This window comes from Neltuma alba, unplaced genomic scaffold (assembly GCF_004799145.2).
Source record: "Neltuma alba isolate B1F8T4 unplaced genomic scaffold, ASM479914v2 tig00004041_pilon, whole genome shotgun sequence".
In the NCBI taxonomy this organism is placed as follows: Eukaryota; Viridiplantae; Streptophyta; class Magnoliopsida; order Fabales; family Fabaceae; genus Neltuma; species Neltuma alba.
Genome location: NW_021633539.1, coordinates 23,130 through 43,780, shown reverse-complemented (window position 1 = coordinate 43,780; position 20,651 = coordinate 23,130). Strand labels below are relative to the sequence as shown.

General features: G+C 38.4%; 2 protein-coding genes, 1 long non-coding RNA gene, 1 other non-coding gene and 1 pseudogene across 11 annotated transcripts; 2 read left to right on the top strand and 3 right to left on the bottom strand.

The window, feature by feature from the left end:
* Window positions 1–923: 923 nt before the first annotated feature.
* On the top strand, window positions 924–2,777 carry LOC114743526 (guanylate kinase 2-like; annotated as a pseudogene).
* Window positions 2,778–2,783: 6 nt separating this feature from the next.
* On the top strand, window positions 2,784–3,206 carry LOC114743527 (uncharacterized). The gene is made up of 3 exons (XR_003740010.1): window positions 2,784–2,825; window positions 2,916–2,961; window positions 3,140–3,206. It is a non-coding gene; the product is annotated as an uncharacterized LOC114743527 (long non-coding RNA).
* Window positions 3,207–6,819: 3,613 nt separating this feature from the next.
* LOC114743521 (uncharacterized) lies at window positions 6,820–9,741 on the bottom strand. 5 transcript variants are annotated; one of them, XM_028931732.1, is made up of 4 exons: window positions 9,212–9,584; window positions 8,406–8,678; window positions 7,366–7,481; window positions 6,820–7,084 (listed from the first exon to the last, which is right to left on the bottom strand). In XM_028931732.1, the coding sequence occupies exons 2-4, from the start codon at window positions 8,647–8,649 to the stop codon at window positions 7,007–7,009; spliced, it is 438 nt and encodes a 145-aa protein (XP_028787565.1). In that variant the 5' UTR covers window positions 8,650–8,678; window positions 9,212–9,584; the 3' UTR covers window positions 6,820–7,006. The 5 variants fall into 5 exon arrangements, 2 of the variants coding, with proteins under 2 accessions (XP_028787565.1, XP_028787564.1); XM_028931731.1 differs by lacking the exon at window positions 9,212–9,584 and adding an exon at window positions 9,601–9,741 and having other exon boundaries at window positions 6,821–7,084; XR_003740008.1 differs by lacking the exons at window positions 8,406–8,678; window positions 9,212–9,584 and adding exons at window positions 7,696–7,961; window positions 8,095–8,143 and having other exon boundaries at window positions 6,826–7,084; window positions 7,366–7,563.
* A 6,151-nt stretch (window positions 9,742–15,892) lies between these two features.
* TRNAK-CUU (transfer RNA lysine (anticodon CUU)) lies at window positions 15,893–15,965 on the bottom strand. Its single transcript has one exon. It is a non-coding gene; the product is annotated as a tRNA-Lys (tRNA).
* A 692-nt stretch (window positions 15,966–16,657) lies between these two features.
* Window positions 16,658–20,437, bottom strand: LOC114743520 (G-type lectin S-receptor-like serine/threonine-protein kinase SD3-1). 4 transcript variants are annotated; one of them, XM_028931729.1, is made up of 3 exons: window positions 19,868–20,437; window positions 19,362–19,427; window positions 16,658–19,202 (listed from the first exon to the last, which is right to left on the bottom strand). In XM_028931729.1, exon 3 carries the CDS (start codon window positions 19,095–19,097, stop codon window positions 16,842–16,844), a length of 2,256 nt encoding a protein of 751 aa, XP_028787562.1. In that variant the 5' UTR covers window positions 19,098–19,202; window positions 19,362–19,427; window positions 19,868–20,437; the 3' UTR covers window positions 16,658–16,841. The 4 variants fall into 4 exon arrangements, with proteins under 4 accessions (XP_028787562.1, XP_028787559.1, XP_028787561.1 ...); XM_028931726.1 differs by having other exon boundaries at window positions 16,658–19,427; XM_028931728.1 differs by having other exon boundaries at window positions 16,658–19,424.
* Window positions 20,438–20,651: the final 214 nt, after the last annotated feature.

Here is a 20,651-nt window from a genome sequence, read left to right as displayed (position 1 = left end):
GAAAAGTAAATTAAAATATACTACTCACCTCCCACTATTTATGAGAAATAAAGTTATATTATAATGGAAATTTTTTTAGTGAAAAAATATGATCAGAAAGAGTCATGCCATTCTTTCAAAAAAAAAGGCCTCAGAAAAAATGAAAGCAGGTAGGCGGAGGGTTTCGCAACGCATGAGAAAATGAAAGCCGGTCTTCCGATTCGTGAATCAAACGGCGCCAAAAAGCCATCTTCCTTCATTCCTCTTTCTGTTGGCGCCTACGAGTATGAAAATCCTTCCCCCCATTTTCTCGTAACTTCCATCATCTTTCTATCATTTCTCTTCATTCGCAGTGTGCTTTTCTTTGACTGCTCATCACAAATTCAACGCTCTACTTTGAGAAGAGCGAAGCTGAACTCCAAACACCACCACCACCACCCCAACAAACTACAAAGCAGAACTAGCCTTGCTCTTTCTGCCAAACAACTTGCTGCGTTTCCAACAAGGTATACCAGAAACATTGATCGCAATCTTCCAAATGCTCTGGCTTTTCAGCCGCCACCGTTCTGTTCAGATTTTATGGATTCTGTGCTTTTCGTCTCGTTTTCTTATTTTCGTGCATTCCTGGCTGAGTTTTTTACGTTGGGTTTTTTGGGTTTTTTTGAAGCTCGGTTCTTATTTCCGGACTTTTTATTTGTTCTTAAAGTTTCCTCGAAAGAAGCATACCGCTTTGGATCAGAGAGATTATTGAGTGAAAATTGGGTTTGGCCAATTCTGGACGCCTATTTCTCTGGATTTTCATTGTTTTGGCGGTCATCTACTTGTTGATGGATTCTGATATTGTCTCCGCATTAAAACCTTGTTCGGTTTGTTGTATTTCTTGTGGAAGCCACGGCCTGTCCTGTCTTCTGATACAATTAAATGTATTGCAATCCAAATTCATTCTGTCTGTCTTAGCGATTTGGTCAGGTTAAAATCCAGAGAGCACGCTCAGATTTCTCCATGGTAAGACCTGCAGAATGCCGTTAGATCGTGATATTCATTTCTCGATCAAACGAATCTTGCTTTGATGAATCTAATCTCTTTAACCGTGATCGTTAGGGTAAAGCTCCGGCATTGTTCGTTGATGACACGCTGAGCGGACATCCTAATGCCTTTGATCTCGAAAATGGTACTCGCAGAACAAAACTATAGTTGGCGATAGAACGGTACGTCATCTCTTACCGTTGTTCTGCTGATTCATCTATACCAATATCATCTGCTTAAATGAAAACTCCGGTCTCCGTTTGTTCAACAGTACGTCATTCGTGAAGCTGAGGATGAGAGTTTGTGCATTGAAGTTCAAATTTTTGACCCAAGTCTTAGAGAATGGTTAGTTCAAGGTTTCTTCTCTTCGAATGGCCGGTTCTGTCTGGCTTTTGTCGCCAATTTCTATATCAATGTGCAGGGTTTATCCCACTATTCTGGGCACCAAACCTGTGTCATCTCAAGCGCGCCATTCAGCTGTGCTTTGAAAGACCGAATACTGATTATTAAAGGGGTTCTGAGCCAGACGATCACACTTGGTTTCTAGAGGTTGGCGTTTTTACAACTTAAATATAGTCATTATCACTATTCATTCGTGCGAATTCTTAGGCAATATTATTCTGTAATAGGCGAATGGGTAATGATTATAATATTTTTTAATTATTTCTATAATGTTTGCAGGTAGACACCCAATATGTTCGGCAGCAGAGAGAAATTCTGAAGACTGAGGTGGTTGCGTGGAGTAAAGGTGTGATAGGCAATCCCCCAAAACCTGTCGTTATTACTGGTCCTTCTGGAGTGGGAAAGGGAACATTGATATCAATGCTCGTGAAGGAATTCCCATCCATGTTCGGTTTTTTCGGTGAGCCACACCCACGCGGCCCCCAAGAGGCATGGAGAAAGACGGGGTCCATTACCACTTTACTTACTGAAAAGAGTGCGATGGAGAAAGCGATCAAAGATGGCAAGTTTCTTGAGTTTGCTTCTGTTCACGGCAATCTCTATGGGACCAGTGTTGAGGCTGTTGAACTCGTGGCAGATTCAGGAAAAGTACGTTCCTTGTGCTTCAGTGAATGTTGTATTACATTAATTGCAAATTTTGGCATAGTGGGCATTCAGCCAGTCTGACTCAACAATCTGACCGAATCAATTTTTTGAAGAAGCCTCAATGGAATGGCTTTCTCTTCCGAACCAATCAGGGTTTCTGTGAGTAATCAAGTGTTAATTGAGCTTCTCTGGTAACTGACTGATTTATAGAGACATACTGCATACTCAATGTAATGACAGCATTTTTTACTTTCTGACAAAAAATTGAATGCCCTTTCAGAAGCGCAGCTAGATCTCATGTTGTAACCTAAACCCTAAATCTAAATGAAAGCTAACCATATCATTATCATTGCAACCCGATGAATGCCTTCTTCACAGATATGTTTTGGATATTTTAAACCTGAAATGATGGTATATTATTTTTCCTTTTGATTCAGAGATGTATTCTTGATATTGATGTTCAAGGGGCAAGATCCGTGAGGGCTAGTTCCCTTGAGGCCATATTCATCTTTTTGTCCCCCGTCGATGGAAGACTTGCAGAAACGCCTTCGTGACAGGTAAACTCATAACTAAAGTCTTGTTAATTTTTCCCTATCATTCGGAGTGTCGGTCTAAACCTCAGTGTTTCGCTTCTGTGCAGGGGAACAGAGACAGAAGAACAGATCGTGAAGCGACTACGAAATGCTGAGGCAGAGATTGATGCAAGAAGGTCACGGGTCTATTGATTTCTTCTTGTATAATGGCAATCTTGGGAGTGTTATGGGAAACTTAAGGTAACTCGGCCGGTCCCTACAGTCATGTTTAGAAACTCAGAGAGCTTTTTTGAAATTCAAATTATCCTGATCATATATCCATTTGTCCAGAAACTATTGGGACTAGATGCCTCTCTCTCTGCTCAGTCAAAGCCAGGTACAGTTCGTTGAAGTACATCGACCTGATTTTAGCTTTACCTTTACAATATCATTATTATACCAGCAGATAAATTCGTGTGTTTAATCTGTCAACTCAGCACCCGAGAAATAAATCTACCGACAATCATTCGGTGACAAATTTGACGACAAAATCATCATAAACTCCCTTTGTACAGGGCGAGAAAAGGAACCAAAGAGGTTGTAAGGATTGTGTAGCGAATTACCTATTTAGCCACCAAAGGAGATTCTCTGTACTGATGTGACTGGAATACTTGGCTGAGCAGGATCATGTTAGATGTTTTCCTCACTCAAGGGAGGTGCACCTGGACGCACGAGGGGGCTAAGTTTCCGTGTTATAGACCCGCATTCAGGTGGTTTGAGTGGAAGGGATCAGCTGAGCTAACATTTGACGAACCTGACCCTGTTCTCACTACCTTGGTTCCTTCCTTCATTATTAATTTGATTTGATTCAACGGGACGCATGATAAGGCTCTGGAGTCGGTCCAATTTGTTTCTTTCTTTTTTAGTAACGACCCGTCATTGTTTAGGCCACGGACCTGAATGCGGCACATTTATTATTTTTCCTACATGGCAGCGACGGACGATTTGTTATTTGCGCGACTATTGGTGTATTGTTATTGGCGATGATGGCGTAATACGAGTGTAATGTGTGGATTCGTACATGTATATTTTACCTGGTGAGGTGAATAAGCGAAGAATTGAAAAATCCATGTAAAAAAAGAAATCACATTTTCCTTTTTCTTCCTTTGTTTAGTTCTTTCTTATATTTAGAAGCTCTGTTCAGATCGGGATGTGCGTCGGTGACGTCGACGTTGGTGATTATTAGGAGGAAGATGGTGTGTTTGAGGGTAGAAGGGGGTCTCCTGCAGACTGGGGAGAGAATGGAGGAATGATGAACAGAAAGAGGAAGAATATGAGAGTACTTAGATGCGCACCCCCAAGTGCTACGGCACCTTCCATTTGATGGAACTTATTTAACGGTATTGACCTCTGAATTTATTTAGGAATTAAGACATATACGTTTGAAATTTAAGGATTTATTTTAAATAAAAAATAATATTAAGGCTACGATAAATTTTGAATATGTTTCCGACAATATTTAAATAAATATGTCAGTTTCCACCCATTAAATTAAAAAATAAATTCTTCTATAAGACAGGATCGACCCCGGATAAGGCTGGAAATATTTCCGGTAGGCCCATTTTCAGCGTGATTGAAACGATTACGGAAAGAATGATGGAGCTGGCAAAGGCGTTCATGCAGTTATCAGTTTGGGAATGCAAAAAGAAGAAGTCAGGGGATACTGACCAATGAGGGGTTGCCAGGTGTTGGATCAGGTGGGGCCCAAACTCCCCATTCTTAGGGATGTCTCCACGTACTTGCTTCTGCCATTGCCACCCAATTTCAGGGACCCAAGAAAGGGCAAGTGGGAAAAGGGCCTCCCATGGCCTTCTCCTCCATGGTGGGTTCCCCTCTCACATGGCAGTGAATACTCATGACAGTGATACAAGCCACTGCTGTGCCCAGATGGAATTTGAGTTCGCTTTCTTCCTCTGGCACCATTCCTATTTTGCTCTTGACAGAACTGTCAACCTAATTTTCCTATTTCTACATTAATAATGGTTTTCACATTAAAAACTGTCAACAAAGTACTTCTTTACATGTGTAGATAAAACTCATCAACGTTACTTCTAGCATCCTGCCTTGCTCTTTATCGTGGGATCTTCACATCAGTCAACTATACTATTCAGCTAGTTTATTATTTACCCTGTCCATTCCACGAAGAGAGTAAACTACTCTTAATACAGTCCCCTACAACTTATTTGTAAAAACGCCAGCACCTCACAAGGTTTCAAGACGATGAAGATCTGAGGGCAGAAAGCCAAGCCAAGAATGACTTCCCGCGACAATAACCATATAACACAAAGTTGGCATGATCCTATCTCCTCAGTCGGGTCAATGTCTACCTCGCGATCCTCATGTGAATGCCTGCCTCCCTATCTTTGCCCCTTTAAGATTATTATGATGGGAAATAATTATGAAGTCCAAAGAAAGAATGTAATCACCAAAAATTTCCACAATAGGATTTTTTGGTGATTACATTCCTTTCTTAGAATTTCATAGTGATTTTTCCTATATGATACACCTCAAGTACAAGCCTTCCAAGAACACTAACATCAAGACCTCATAACTGTTGGAGAAGAACCTTGAGACCCCATGAAAGGTTCGTTTCATTATTAAATGCTCAGGGCCCTGCAAGCACCAGAGAATCCTTTCGGCTTCCTCTATCACTTGAGAGAGGTTGATAACCAGACAGCTCAGATCCCTGAATGTGCGAGTAATAATTGCTGCCATTAGACCTGGAGTGCACGTCTGATTGGGGGGAATTGAAGATTTCTCGGGAACCAGATTTGAGTCAGCAATGGCAGACAAATTGGGAGATGTGCCTTTGGGGTCTGAACTAATAGTTTCCTGGTTCTTGTTTGCTGTATTTGCAGCAGGACCATCAGCCTTCTTTGTTGTCAGAAAACGGCCTCCACACCCTCTTGCTCGTCTCAAGGCATGCAAATGTCGAGACTCATGAAGATAAGGCTGCAGATAAGATAAAATGGTCATGCACCAAATTGCGAGCTAGAATCCTGAATATGCTTGTTTGCAGTAGTAAAGGTCTTGGGATTTCCCTTCAATATGCTTACTGACAAGAATTTCATGCCATTATAAAAGTGGAGTGCCTGTTGCATGTACATACAAGGTGGACAGCCAAGCATTGTATTTTGGGCTTGGAAGATGGACATCTTCTAAATATTAAATTCAAATGCCGCAAAACAAGTGACTGACGCAACAATTATGGCAACCAGTCCACATTACAGCAGAGACTGCCTTGAATCTCTAGTCGGAGTAGTGGGAGAAATTCAGAAGAAAAATGCCCAACCGGATGTCCACAAGTTGAAGGTGACTATTCAAAGCTTGGAGTTTATCAAAACACACAGGCTCAAAATAAAGCAGCATATGAACTTTGAAAGCAGCCAATTCAAAGGAGTTCATATTGTTAATAATAAGAATAGACATAAGATCATGAAGCTGATAATACCAAACAGAATGTTATCATATTACTCGTGTACATGACTTCTGTTTCATATTAACTTGGTAAAGTAAAACGCCACAGTAACTTGATTATGAGTTATTACTACTAAGAGAAGGAACTTGGTTAAAAGAGGGTGCTTCCGATTAAGAAATGCTCCCAGTTCAGTAAGAAGTGTCTAAAAGTTGGTTCCACCATTAATAAGCTTGTTATAAAGAGGTAACTCTACAAGTTAAACAGAGGTGTCCCCTACTAGTTGCAGCTTTCTTATAGCAATTCTTTTGTGAGCTTATTGTGTTAGATTGACCAGTTATGTGTATCAAGTGCAGTGCAGCAGTGGAGTGTGGGAGAAAGAAAGATACATAATTAGCAATCGAGATCACATCAAATATTTCTGGAAACGGAATAGTACCTTTCTCGCTTTTATCACCTCCTTTCAAGCTCAGCCTTGGCACGGGATTGCCTACGCCTCAAAATTCCATGGTATTGCTTGGCATTAACATAAACAGGTTCTTCTTCCATTTGCAATGGTAAAACCATTCTAGAGGAATTCACTCCAAGACCAGCAGGATGTAATAGTACCGCCCAAAAACGAACATGAGTCATAATTCTCCAGAGAAACAGATAAATATAAGCCATGACAACATTTATGAGAAAACGGTCCGTATCATGCTTTTAAACAAATTGATTTCTAATTAAGATTGCACTCAACAAAGCATTGCATCATATAAAATTCAAATTGCTGCTTTCAGGAATAAAAATCGTGTTAATCATCATATAAAGGTCAGCATAACATGCATGCATGTTGCATATTACTACTTGTAGCTAGTATAACGTGCACGGAAATGAACATGAGTAGGAGTAGCAGTAGCAGACAATTAATGAACTATTTGACATGCACAATAACAAGTATGAAATAACAAATAAGAGGCCACATATTTCATACCAAAGGCTGAAGTCCAAAAGTAGGAATTGCTCCCCTATGCTGTGGATCTGGATAAGGGTAAGATGCGCATGCCTGCAAAAAATATGAAATTCAGACTTTCTAGAACATTACGTTGCAATAACTATAATTAAGACTCCAATTTCCAACATAATAAAGAAAACCCGTAAAAACTAAATTCTAAGTCTGGTTTTTTATATGGCCTTCAGAACTTGAAACTGAGGAATTTCCATATCAGAGTTTGCTATGGCTGTAGTATGAGCTAAAAATATCAAACTAATTCCAATAGAAGGAAATTCAAATCTGAGCACTGTGTGTTGCGCGTGTTGTGAGAGAGAGAGAGAGAGAGAGCTCACTGTTGAATGGCCAACAAGCTCCGGCTGTCTAGGTGGCGCAAGAAATTCATTTACTGTAGAAGGCATAGTACGGACAGCAAATTGCTGCTGTTGATGCTCTTGATACTTTTCTCTACCTGCTAGTGCAAACAATGTCTTTAGGAGGAAATGTATTCCCAATCTATGCGTAGCACCTTTAAAACAAATGGATTCACATTCCTAGAGACAAAAACAGAACAATATGCCTATGAGGAGATCCCCGGAAGTCAAAGGAGGAAAACATCACAAGTGAAAAAAAGCCATCCAATTTAAGTCAATTAGAAGTTGCAAATGGATAGGCAAGATACGTACCAGAATGGTTCAAATAAATCTCTGCTTAGATGGTGCATAATGCTTAATTTTCAAGGATAATTCCTTTTCTTGGAAGCTCTTATGGAACAGGAGAGTTTTTGTGGCTTCTCTTTGGTGCTCTTCCCATGGTTTATTTAATAGAGGCTCCCTACCAAATGCAGGTGGTACTCGTAGCTCTTCTGCATCGGTGACTCTCCTGACTTTCACTATTTTCTTCCTTATTTTTGTTGTTTAAGAGGATAGCCTAGTCCTCTCTTTTCTTTATACTAAAATTTCTCACAGAAAAAAAAAAACACAAATAAACAGAGGATAATGAATGAGTTGGCTACTCTAATTAACTTGAGTTTGAACACGCAAGCTATTGTAAACCTCAGTGAAGTAAGTAAATATGGAACCTACAGCACAAAACTCTAACGCTCAAAATGTCATTTATGAAGAACGCATGCAAAAGATTTCGAATGCAATTTCATCTGTAGCACGAAACAGAAGAATAAATATATTCATGATCAATATTTTGGGCAGCATTTGATTGATTTGCTTTACCTAAAAGCATGTGTATGTCTAACCTAAAACTGATCCTAATACAAGTAACTGAGCAAAGAAGGTAAAATGACTTTTGATTTGCACCTATCAGGCACCAACAGATTTGTTATTTAGGATGTCATATTAGCACTTAGTAAAAAGAGAATCAAGGGAACAGGAGGAAGTGCCTTTCTCTTTGGTGGCTTCCTTCCCTTCAGCCAGCAAAGTCATAGCGTGTGAAGTATTGGTCGGGTTCCCAAAACTACCATCCCAATGCGGCACAAAAGAATTCATTTTGACTTGCCCTGCCATCTCTTTAGAGAAGGCACCGTGCCCTGTGCCATGCCACCAAGCTTGAGAACAGGTCGTATATAGTTTGTTGCTCCATAGATCTGATTCATAACGGTTTGCAGGGTCCAATTTTTGTCTCATGCTTCAGTATAAATCAATTTTCTGCTCAACTGTGGAGGCAGAAACAATGATCAGCATACAGAGACTCCTCGCATGTAAAGGCAAATAAAACATACCAGACTTGGCGATCACCACAGATGCAATAAACCACTAATTTATATTACTTAAAATAGAAAATTTTCATGTAGTACTTCAATTTCCCGTGGCAAAATCTATTTTAATTTGAAGAATAATTGACAAGTGACACGCCCGAAAAGCTAACTTCTTTTTTCCTTAACAAACACAACGACCTGGACACTAGCTATAAATCAGGGATTTATAGTAAAAATTTAACCAAAAATTGGCGCCCCAAGAAGTTTATCTTGTCGCTCGATAGGAAGAAACTGATTCGATCCAATAATTATTGTCGAAAGCAGCGCACGTAAATCAACTCAATTATTGTCGAAAGCAAGCCAATTAATGCACTCGAGATGAAACAAATATGAGAAAACTTTGTTTCTTAGCTTCCGCCATCCACGTCTTCATAAAGTCCACTAAGAATCATGCATGCATGCACATGCCATAATTAGAAAGTGGGGATCACCATTATGAATTACTCGTTGTCCTGAATCTTTATAAAATCCAGGTTAACCGGAAAGGGAAATACACGCACCCGCGCGCACCATAATATTGAACGTGAAGTGAGTAATAAATCAGAGCCCATCAAGATCATATCTATAACATATGCAGCTTAATTTATCAGGCAAAGCAAATTCAGCAAACCAAATTACTTGAAAGCAAACCCAAGTCATTAGGATCATTTGCGATCTTGCTACATGACAACGCAATCCATCCAATTAATTAATTGAAAAACCAACACGCAGGGGAAGAAACACATGGCCAAAAAGCAAAAGAAGGTGTTACAAATATCGAGAAATCAATCAATCACTCGCAGAGAGCAAGAGAAAACATAAAAAACACACAGGAGCTTACTGTGATATGTGTGAGTGAAGCGTTGATACTCTAATTACGGCATGATGCAATAATTTGCGGAGAATGAGGACCGAGATTCAATGATATAGAGAAAGGGACGCTCTGTAGCACTGTAGCAAGCAGACACCAGAATGGGGAGTATAGAGGATGAGGAAATAATGAATCTCTTTTATCATTATTACTATTATTGTTATGGTTTTTTCGGTGGGGATGGTGAGTGGGGAAATGACCAGAATGCCATGGAATGTGCGTGGGAAATCACAGGATCTCAATAGTTAAGGAAGGTGACAATGGTAAAAGGCGGAGACAGGTGCCCCCAGGCCAAAACAGAAACAGTTGGAAGAAAAAGAAGAGTGAGAGGGCACGGATCTCGTGATGGGGACGGGCACAGCCACGTGTGTGGAGACAAACGCCTGAATGGTAGGAAGCCCTTCACGTGTCCCTCCCGATAACTCACCTCCCCCCACCCACACTCATCCGCGCTTCTTTATCTGAAAATGATTTTATTTAATATTGATTTTTTTAATCAATGACACCATGATTCAGCGACGGGCGATCAATTCTGACTTAATTAATTCGTCATGTTCATCTCGTCGCTTTCTCTATTTCTTATTTGGATTGTATTGGATTCTCCCTTTTTCTTTTCGGCGTGCAATATGCTTACTTTAGCACTTCTAGAGTGGACTGAGCAGAAATAAGTAAGTGGCCAGTAAAAATAAGTTAAAACATTGTCCACAAGAGTAAAATCAACAGGTTCATGATGTGAACCCCTTTTTTTTTTGGTAAAAAAAAATATTTCTAATTTTCTATTCTTCTTTTTTAATTAGATTTCGGTAAATTTTTCAACCAGATTACTATGATTACACCAAATTTTTAATAGGTTCCTCGTAGATTTTTTTTTTCTTTTAAGCAGTCACTTAAAACTATGAAAATCTGATTAAAAAATCAGATTAGAAATCAGATGAAATAATAAGATCTAATAAAAAACTACATGAATTTAATTAAAAATTAAGTTAAAGTATAAGGAGTGCAAATTAATTTTGAAAAAAGCATAATTGGGATTTGGAGCAATCCGGTTCCTTCCCCATTACGTTACCGACCTCTCTTGCCCACTCCCCACCGACCAATAGTCTTGGACTCTTAATTACACGAAATTAGCCAACCAAAAATTAGAAAATCACAGAATTACAGGGTGGGCTTCATTCATAGTTTTCCTCCCATTATAACAGTTTTCTTTTTCGGAACTTATTTATTAACTTATGGTTGGAACCACAGATTTTTTTTTTTTATTACCAAAGTTGGAACCACAGATATGGATAACACATTTTATGCTTATATTTGCTTAATTTTTCTTTATCTATATATCAACAAAAATATAACTTGATTTACAAAAGTTCTGAATTAAAAATATTCATTTTTAAACAGATGAATTTTACAAAATATGTACTACTACTCTGGTACTTGATCTATGATGTAATTAATTTTTGATCAAATATTAGTTAAATTAATTAATATGATGCTCCTCTGGTTCTAAATATAAGGCATATTTTGTAATGTAATTTACATTACAAACTAAGTCTTATATTTAGAACAAGTGAAAACACTACAAAATAGGTCTTATATTTAAAATTAACGGAATATGTATTTTTTTTTTAACATTCTAAATATATTTCTTAATTTTCTTTCTCCATCTCCTACTTGATTATTGTTGGGAGACTATCCATAGGATTGATTTGAAAAAAATTAATAAATTTATATATAGAATTAATATCAGCTCTTCAATTAACTCCCACGTGAGAGTAGTAACATCTTGGCAAAATTACAATTAGGTCCCATCTAAAGGAATTAAATACAAAAAAGTCTCTTAAAATCATGAAATTATTTTGAAGTCCCAATGAATCTTTTCTGCAATAAATTTTATTTGTTTAATTACTAAATCACTCTTTTTTTTTAAAGTTTGCATTGACGACTAAGAGAGCATTGATTGACAATTTAAGATGCAAAGATTAATAACTATTGTAGCTGGTTTAACAATACATTTTCTTAGCATATCACAAAATGTAACACATGAGTTGTCAAACTAGCCGTGACAATCATTACACCCTAAATTGTCAACCACTACTCTTTCAGTTGCAATGCAAACTTAAAAAAAAAAAGATAATTTAGTAATTAAACAAATAAAATTTATTACAAAAAAGTCTCTTCAGACTTCAGAATAATTTCATGATTTCAAGAAAACTTTTTATATTTAATTCCCTTAAATGGGACCTAATTATAATTCTTCCTAATGTCTTCCTTGGTACAAAACTCGCAGAATACGCAATACTGGCCGGGAAACACACATTTGTAACTAGATATGTGTTTTTACACTTTTGTTATGAAGCGTTCCAATTAACATAATAATATACATAATTAAATAAAAATTGCATACTTATCAAACTATTATTATCGAATGCTTATCTATTTATCCTTGTCAACCTTGTCAAGTTGATCTCCGTTATATGTCTTCTTCTTTTTTTAATCGGCAAAGCATATATCCTTCGATTAGATATAATCATATTTGAGACACTACCCGATCCTAAACATATATAAATCTCATGTTTTGAGGAATTAGTTCTTCCCACCAAGCCCAATTCCAATTAGTTTTTTTATACCTAACTTGAACTGATTGATTGTCATTTGCGTGATGACATTAATACTGTTCCACTGAAAGGCCCATTTAAAACATAACTTAGCATCCACACGACTATAGGCCGTTAGGCCTGCCTAATTAACCACCTCCCATTATATTATCGTCCCATTTTTTTATTTTCATTCAGTGGCTTGATGCGGTATTCGAATTTCAAAGCCATATTTCATTTTAACACTTTTTAAAATTTTTAAATTGATTAGTATTCATCAAATGGTGGCAGAGCCCCCTCTAGAAATGCACATGTGAAGGCGAGTTTTTGGAATTTAAAGAGGAACAGTGAAACCTTCTTGATTTAATTAAGAATAATAAATCAGAAATTTATAAAGAAATAATTTTTTTTTATGTCGCCGACACCAAAATTCCTTGTTTTCTCTAGGGAAGTTCAATAAATAGTAAAGGAATTAAAATTTTCACGAGGAAACGGAGATTCCCCTTACGTGCGTCCATGGAATAAAATTCTTTGAGAGAAAAAATAAAGAGCAGCTTCATCGGATTCTCCTCATCCATGTGCTTTTGTTGTCAATCCCTTCATGTGTGTTTCCTTTTGCAGGACACTTTCAATCTCATCCTTAAAATAATTAAACCTTACATGCATGTATTATTCTCCATCCCTAATAACGTACAAATCATCCATCCTTGGATTCTCATACTTGATGACTGTACTTTTTTGGATTTCTATTCCTTTTGGGGTAGCGTAAAAGATAAGAGTGACAATGATAACCACACTCTTCCTTCCTAACCTTTCATATTGATGTTTGTTAGGTGATGTAACTTTAATCCTGTAAAGTGGTCTGGGCTCTTCTGATTAGTACTTGAAGAATGTATCAGTAGGGTATGGCGGGATCGATTGGAAGATGAGAAAGAAGAAGACAGCTTTGCAGGTTTAAAGATTAGTGTGTCGATGACAAAAAGGAAGAAAGCAATATTAGGGATTAAAGTTGCAGAAGGAATATTCAAAAGCTTGATCGTTCAAAAAGTTCCTTCCTTTTCTAGTTTCATAATTCCCTCTGCTTCTACGAAAAAAGTCCGTTTGATTTGGCTTCATTTTGAATACCACTTTAACCTTTTGAGGAACATGTGAGTTATATCATACTGATCATGAGTTATAGTCAATTAATCACCTAACCAGTGCAGATTATTATGTTGGTTTTGCTGTATACTTTTCTTTGACATCCGAAATGGTCAAATTAATTAATTATATAATAAAACCTTCATATTTATCCTAATCAAAGCTTCACTATCGGCAACACGTACAGCACCGGCAAACAAGAGAAATTAAAACGAATAGAAATCAAACAGTTAGAGAGCTTGCACCTGATTATGAGGGTAAATACATATTTCTTCACTCTTCAATAATTACTGGACTGCAAATTAAAGTACCTATAGTCATAAACACAGTAAACTAAACTGCACTGAGCTGAACTGAACTGAACTGAACTTTAACAGTCTATGTGGGGTAGATCACAGCTCAGGCCGATACATTTCTAAGAGAAGAAAAGAATAACTCTATATCAGGGGTAGAGAAAAACGCTATTGGGGATCTAATAGATGAGTAGTTTTGGATTACCCTTGTCTTCTTCGGAGCAGGTGGGCATGATAATATCTCTGGTATTTTGAACCTCTCAGCCTTTGGAGTACAACATCCACTTGAATATATATCTTCTTCTTTGTCGTTTTCCTCCTCTTTCTTCATATTCTGATCACCAGCGACAAGTTCATGGGTCTTTGAAGGAGTTGCGTACCCAGAAGAAGGCCTCGTCGTCACAACTGATTCTTGCTTCTTCTTCCTCCTCTTGGTCGTCGTCTTCTTCATCTTTCTCTGATCAACTTTCTGCCATTTATTATCGATGATCTGAGCCTTTGCAGAAGATGGCGCCATCTTAATGCAGAGATTAGTTATGGCGAAAATCTTTGTTGGCAGCGAAATATTCTGATTGATTCTGAGGCATCAGAGAATTTTCATGCCGAGGGAGTTTGAAAAGTTTCTTCTACGTCACACGTAAATCCAAAAAAGAAAACACTAATACATCAGTAACTGCTACCACTAGCTTGAAAAATATCAAATTTTATACTGAGATCTCTCTACCAAATCCTTATAAGAAAGAAACCCCTTTTAAGAGTCCCTCTCTATGCTTACATGAGAGCTCGCCTTTTTGCTCCAGGTCGTATTATAAGCTTTACCCTACTAACTGAATAGATTATATATAAAGCAACAATATGTGGAAAAGGAGATCGAGGGAGGGGTGAGGGAGTGAGAGAGAGAGAGAGAGAAGCTAAAGTTATATATAAAGCAACAATGGAGGGGAGCTGAGGGGGAGACAGAGAGGAGAAAGACGAGCTTTCCTTTTAACAAGTGTAGCCTTTTCAGGTGGAAGATCAAATCAGGAGAAGAGAGATAAGTTTTTGTTTAGGTTAATGTATGTATTAAATAATAACGTCAATATGTATATTAAAAAGTGTGGAGCATCGTATTTTATAATATACTGCTGATGATAAACATGGTGGAGATTAATAAATCCCAGCAGCCAATTAACTAATAGATTGGCAATAGAGTGATTACCACTGTTTTTAACAGAATCATTGTTAATATATACTACTATAGAAAATAGAAATGATTTGATTCATCACTATAATTGACCTGAAAAAATATACTCGTCCGATCCTTATTATAAGACCCAATTTGACTTTTTATTTGGTCCTAATTATAAGACCCAATTCATTTTCTCTCTTATATTTATATATTTTTTTCCAAGATAATTCTTCTAATAATGATAGTTTTAGCCAATATACTTAATTAGCAAGGATATTTTAGGAATGACAACACTTATTTATTATAAATAACCAACTTAACTTACTTTCTTAATCTCCTCAAATAAGTCAATTGGGTCTTATAATTAGGACCAGAGGAGTATTAATTAATGATGCAATTATGGCTGTCGGAAAATATTTTTAATGTAAGGTTTTAGTTGGTCAAAACGATGATATTCATTCGGCAAATTAAAGTAGGGACCCTTTGGCAGCCCGCAATTGTCTATATTCGGCCATGATAGATAACCATATCTTAAAGGTTGAAACTTGTGATCTTCGTTGCATCACCCAAATTAAAAGTACACTAATTATAATCTAAATTGCGTTTACCTAATACATTCTTAAATGAAAAGGGAAGTTACCTAATTGATGTACCATCTTATCTCTGTGTGTATGGATATGGATATGTTCTCCCAATCACGTGCCATTCGTGTGCTGCTTGATTAAATCATCGTGGGTTGGGGGCAGTTGTTCTTAATAGGCCAAAAATAATACTAGGCCAAGAAAATTTTTGCAAATATGACCACGCAGTCCCGTGATTTTTAAAATGTCCGTTCGCCCCCCGCTTTTATTTCTTAGTTTTCATTTTTGCCCATTTTGGTCAACGTTCGCCCACTTTAGTTGTTAGAACGAAACAAAGCAGCATCTGGGCCTCAGGTTCCAAGAAGGCATTTCATTTGGGCCTCTAGTTTCGAGCAAGTATTTCGCTTGGGCTCGTAGAAACAGAAAATAGTTTTGGACCAAAAAAAAGTGGGGAAAAAAATGAACGGAAGAAACAAAACTCAAAAAGCACGCCCACCGTGGGGCTCGAACCCACGACCACAAGGTTAAGAGCCTTGCGCTCTACCGACTGAGCTAGACGGGCTTGCGACTTTGCCGTTTAGTATAATTCTATCTATTCTTATTACCACCCCAACGGACTACGTAATTCACCAGTAATGAGATGTGATTCGTTTCTCATATTTTATAATATACGGATCTCACTTGATTCATCACTCAGTTGGATTTGCTTTACAACAATTCTGCAAAATCTGATTCTTCATGGGTAAACAGTTCAGCCTCGGATTTCCTTTTGATTTTTAAAATCTTTTTTCAACATGAAAAATAAAAATCCTCAGCGCTTTTCTTGGTCCAAAAGGCAGAATCTGTCACTGTACCAGCCACTAGAAATTGCATCCACATGATATCTGGTCAGCAGAGTAAATAAAAACTTGAGTATTTTCTTTTTTTTTTTTGTGGAAAAACATCTGTTATCCTTACAGGAAACCGCCACCACACCACGAATCAATCCAGAAATATCAATGCATGTTGCATAAATGAATCTGAAACATAAGGTTGAACAATGATCAGAAGCCTAGTACCTCAATGTCCACCAGATTGAACAATGAAACTTTCTATTTAGCCTACGTTGACCAGGAAATAACAATAAGGAATACACGTAACTAGAATACAACAAATCTTTGAACGTTATGTGCTCGAATGGAGAGATTTAGCTTCAAACAAAACCTGAAAAGACATCGTGGTGTTCACAGTTCAGTTCACAGTCACCGCCCCATATAAAGCGAAGGCCAGAGACCAAAAATAATGGGCATGGCCATTTCCATTTCTCATCTAATGTTAGTCCTAAACCTACTATACACATTGAATAAAAGGGGAAATGTGGGACGAAAACAACAGTGAATGGGCATAGATTCTAACAAGTTCAGCAGGCATTCACACTACCGATTCTGAATCATACTTTTTAAGTATCATCATCTTCTAGCAATGGCCTCTGGACAGCAAAAGGAGGTGGTGGAAGATCAACATTCAATATACCATCTAGCACTCTTGCCACCTCCCCCATTGAAGGCCTCCTCCGTTCGTCCATTTGAAGACACCAGAATATTATTCTCAACGCACGTTCTAGCTCCTCTGAATCGATTCCACCATCAATTCTTTTATCAACCACATTGATGGATCGTCCTTCTATCCATTGTTCATGTGCCCACCGGCAAAGATCCCCAGTGTCTTGACGCCCAGATAACAGAGTTAATGCCAGCTTGCCAAAATCCTCCACATCTTTCTCAGCTGAAGAACCACAATATGATGCCTCACCATCTGCTCTTGCAAACCCAAATTCAGTTACCTTGGCCTCCAAGTTTTCATCCAGTAAGACATTTGCACACTTCAGATTGCCATGGCTAAGAAACTCCCGACACTCGGTGTGCAAATAGCAAATGGATTTGGCTACACTTGAGCATATTTGAAGTCTCTTTTTCCAAGTTAGCCTCCTGCAAAGAGCTGAATCACCAAAGAACTTATCCAAAGAACCATTCTTGACATACTCGTACACCAAGAATCTGTGATTGAACTCACAACAGTAGCCCTCCAGCTTCACTAGGTTCTTGTGATGGATGCTTCCTATTTTTGTAACTGCGCTCCTGAACCTCCTTTCTTCTATGCTGGCATTCAGATTCTTAACTGCAACCAAGTGATTGTCTTGCAGTGTACCCTTGAACATATTTGGACCGATTTGGTTCTTGAAATCCCCAGTGAGGCTCCTTATCTCTGGGAAGGACAACACAAACAAACCCTTCGAAACGGGGCATGTTAAAGCTAAAGTAACTTCTTTCCTAGTGATGTTTCTTCTTCTGCAGATCCAGAAACCAATTCCCAACTGTATGATGGCAAAGACGAAAAAAGTGGCAGAGGCTGCTCCAATCAAACAAGGAACACAAAGTGCTGGAGGCTGTTTGGGAGGAGGTGAATTAACAAGACCAGGATTCACAGCTAATGGACCTGAACATCTCTTAACAAAAGATACCGAGGTTAGAGATGGATCTGCAAAACCAGTGACATACTTAGTTTTCTTTATTGAGCATTGAGCACTCCCATCATTCAAAAAGGTTGCAACTGTACATTGTGGATCATTCAAACACAACTGCTTGCAATGCTGCAAACTACTTATGGTGATTGAATCTTCAGGTGGGTAAATTCCATATAGAAATGTTTTCTCATATGTAAGCATATTGATGCCAGATTCACATGCCTCATCATATGGAACCAAACATTTGTTAGGGTCAGCTAACTCAAACGGGCATCGGCAATCAGCAGAACCTGAAGCACTTAAAAAACACATACCACGTTGACCACAAGTTGCAAAAACCTTGCACTGATTCTCAACAGCCTGCCATACTGATTTCCATGATTGTAACGTGTCTATCCATGAATATATGCGCAGATTGCCATCCAAATCAAGCCTAAGAAACCTGTAATTCACTGATTCATTGTGGTCTTCACCAAATACTGACCAAACAGGTTTTGAACTTTGGTCTTGAAGTTGCAGGGCTCCAGAGGTTGTGAGACAAGCACTCAGATTTGCGATAGAAGGGCTATCACTTGTCCAATAGGTAATATTACTTTCCCATCGAAGATGTAACTGTCCCGAGCCATTCAAGTAAAGACTGTAGTAACTAGATGTGGTTTGCTTGCTGGCAGCTCGAAGTGTTTGATGCACAGATAAACTCTGCCCTGGGACTAGTGTATCAGATGGAGTATCAAAACTCTGCCAAACAACACGTTGCTCTCTGTCTATGAGCTCAAGATTGCCATTGTCACGGAAGGCTGCTGAAACTACAGATTGGTTGGCAGTTCCACTGGTCCATACTACTCCCTGTAATGAATCAAAGAGGACTAATTCCCCTTCGGGGGTGAGTTGGAAATACGACATGCTACCCACAGTGACATGAGCTCCAGCAACCCAGACCACAGTTTGTTGGCTAAATGGCATAGACTTTGAATTGAAACGTATGCCAATCCTGAACTGACTAGGTTGATCTGAAGTGTTAAAGAATCCTAATGCAAAATCACCATTGGAGGAGGCCCAGCTGTCATTGTCAACCACAGAAAGTTTTGAACCCAATGGAATTTCAGAAGTGAATGCTGAACGTAGCAAGAGGCCAGCGAAGATGCACAGCAAGAATGGCGATCTAATCAGACACAACTCCGGTTCAACCATATCTAGATATGCTCAGGGAAGCAGCGCTTGTGAAATGGTGATGAGAAAGGTATCCCCTAACGTGTCATTCACCCGTATAAGTTCAGACCTTGATAACTATAACACCTGCAAAGGGATAAGGTAAATGCAGATGTTATTATCAAGCCCGAGTGTGGTTTAGTGGTGCAATGGTAAGAACTCAGACACAATTTTGGATTCAGGAGAACAAATATGACGGATTTTGATATAGATTTTCAAAATGAACCAATGGGAAAGAAGATATACAAGATCTGTGGAGCCTGAACTGAAAGAACAGTCAGCAACTCTGATTCAAGAAGCTGCCACAGACTGCTGCAATGAACATTAGAGAAACGAGGTTATGCTACTTAACATGGGAGCTCCATAACTTTTGCAAAGTATCTTGAAATTGGACAGTGAGACGGGAGATTCTCAAGCAGAAGATCTTTTTTCTTTCGTTTAAAAAAGGCAGAGATGAAATTGATTGCCATTCAAAATCAACTTTGAGCAGTAAGGGGGCCCAAATAAATTACACCAGTGACAATGAGGAGCAAAATTTTGAGACTGCAATCATCCTTCAGTGTTCAAAGTGCCAAGACAGTGATATATTATCAGCAGAGCAGCCTTGAATTCCGCAGATTAATTTCAATAAAAAGAAGAGTAAAAGAGATACCAAGAAAACAATGGAAAGGATGAACCGACAAAGCCGATTTTCAACAGGGAATACTTTGAATGGGCACGAAATTACAGAAAGCTGAAAAAATATAGCTTACCATTTCTGAGTATGAGAGAAAGATCTGAACAGATCAACGACGAAGGGAAGCTGACCCTCACAACAGACGAATTTTGAGCTTCGACGCACCAAACCTCAAGGTCCATCCCAGCGGAAATTTTCTTTTTTTCTCTGGGGAAAGTTTCTGGCACCTAACTATTCTACAAAGGGAGGGAGCTAGAGAGAGGGACTTTCACAGAGAAAAGTGAAAACTGTGCCTTTTATTCAGCTGACTGCATGGAAAGTAGTGAATGGGGATAAAAGGAAGGAAAAGGGGAGGCTGCTGAAGACGGTGGATGCTAATGGGTTTAGATTTGGAGTAGAAATGTAAGAGTGAGAATACAACGGGAATAAAGATATATAGGAGCAAATGGGGTTAGGGAGCTAGGGAGTTAGCCGGAAATACAGACATAGAGGGAGAGTCGCCGGAGAAGATGAAGTGGTCGAGAAGAAAGAGGGCGTTGAAAACATCAGAATGTGAGGCAGCCCCTACCCAGAGAACGAAAGCGAACAAGTGGATTTTACTGGAATTCTCCTTTGAACATGCTGCTAGTAACATAGTATCTGCTACCGTGACGAGCGTGCATATATTTTTCAAAAAATACAAAAAAATTAGTATCGAAAGCAAGCAATGACTAATTTCAATTTACCCAATAGAATGAAATAACAAAAATATCTCATGATAATGTAGTGAAATTTAAGCAGGCAAAAAAAAAAAAAAAGGTTTTATTTTGTGTATTTGAGTGTGGAGTGGGGACGATGGAGGATCTGAGGGCGGGATCGGT

What these genes read in the sequence shown, in the direction of transcription:
- LOC114743521 (XM_028931731.1), bottom strand. Translation starts at nt 8,649, where the DNA reads ATGAGACAAAAATTGGACCCTGCAAACCGTTATGAATCAGATCTATGG. An exon ending in GGAAGCCACCAAAGAGAAAG is followed by an intron (nt 7,482 to 8,405) that starts GCACTTCCTCCT and finishes TTGCACTAGCAG; the next exon opens with GTAGAGAAAAGTATCAAGAG. An exon ending in AGCTTGTTGGCCATTCAACA is followed by an intron (nt 7,085 to 7,365) that starts GTGAGCTCTCTC and finishes TATTTTTTGCAG; the next exon opens with GCATGCGCATCTTACCCTTA.
- LOC114743520 (XM_028931726.1), bottom strand. Translation starts at nt 19,097, where the DNA reads ATGGTTGAACCGGAGTTGTGTCTGATTAGATCGCCATTCTTGCTGTGC.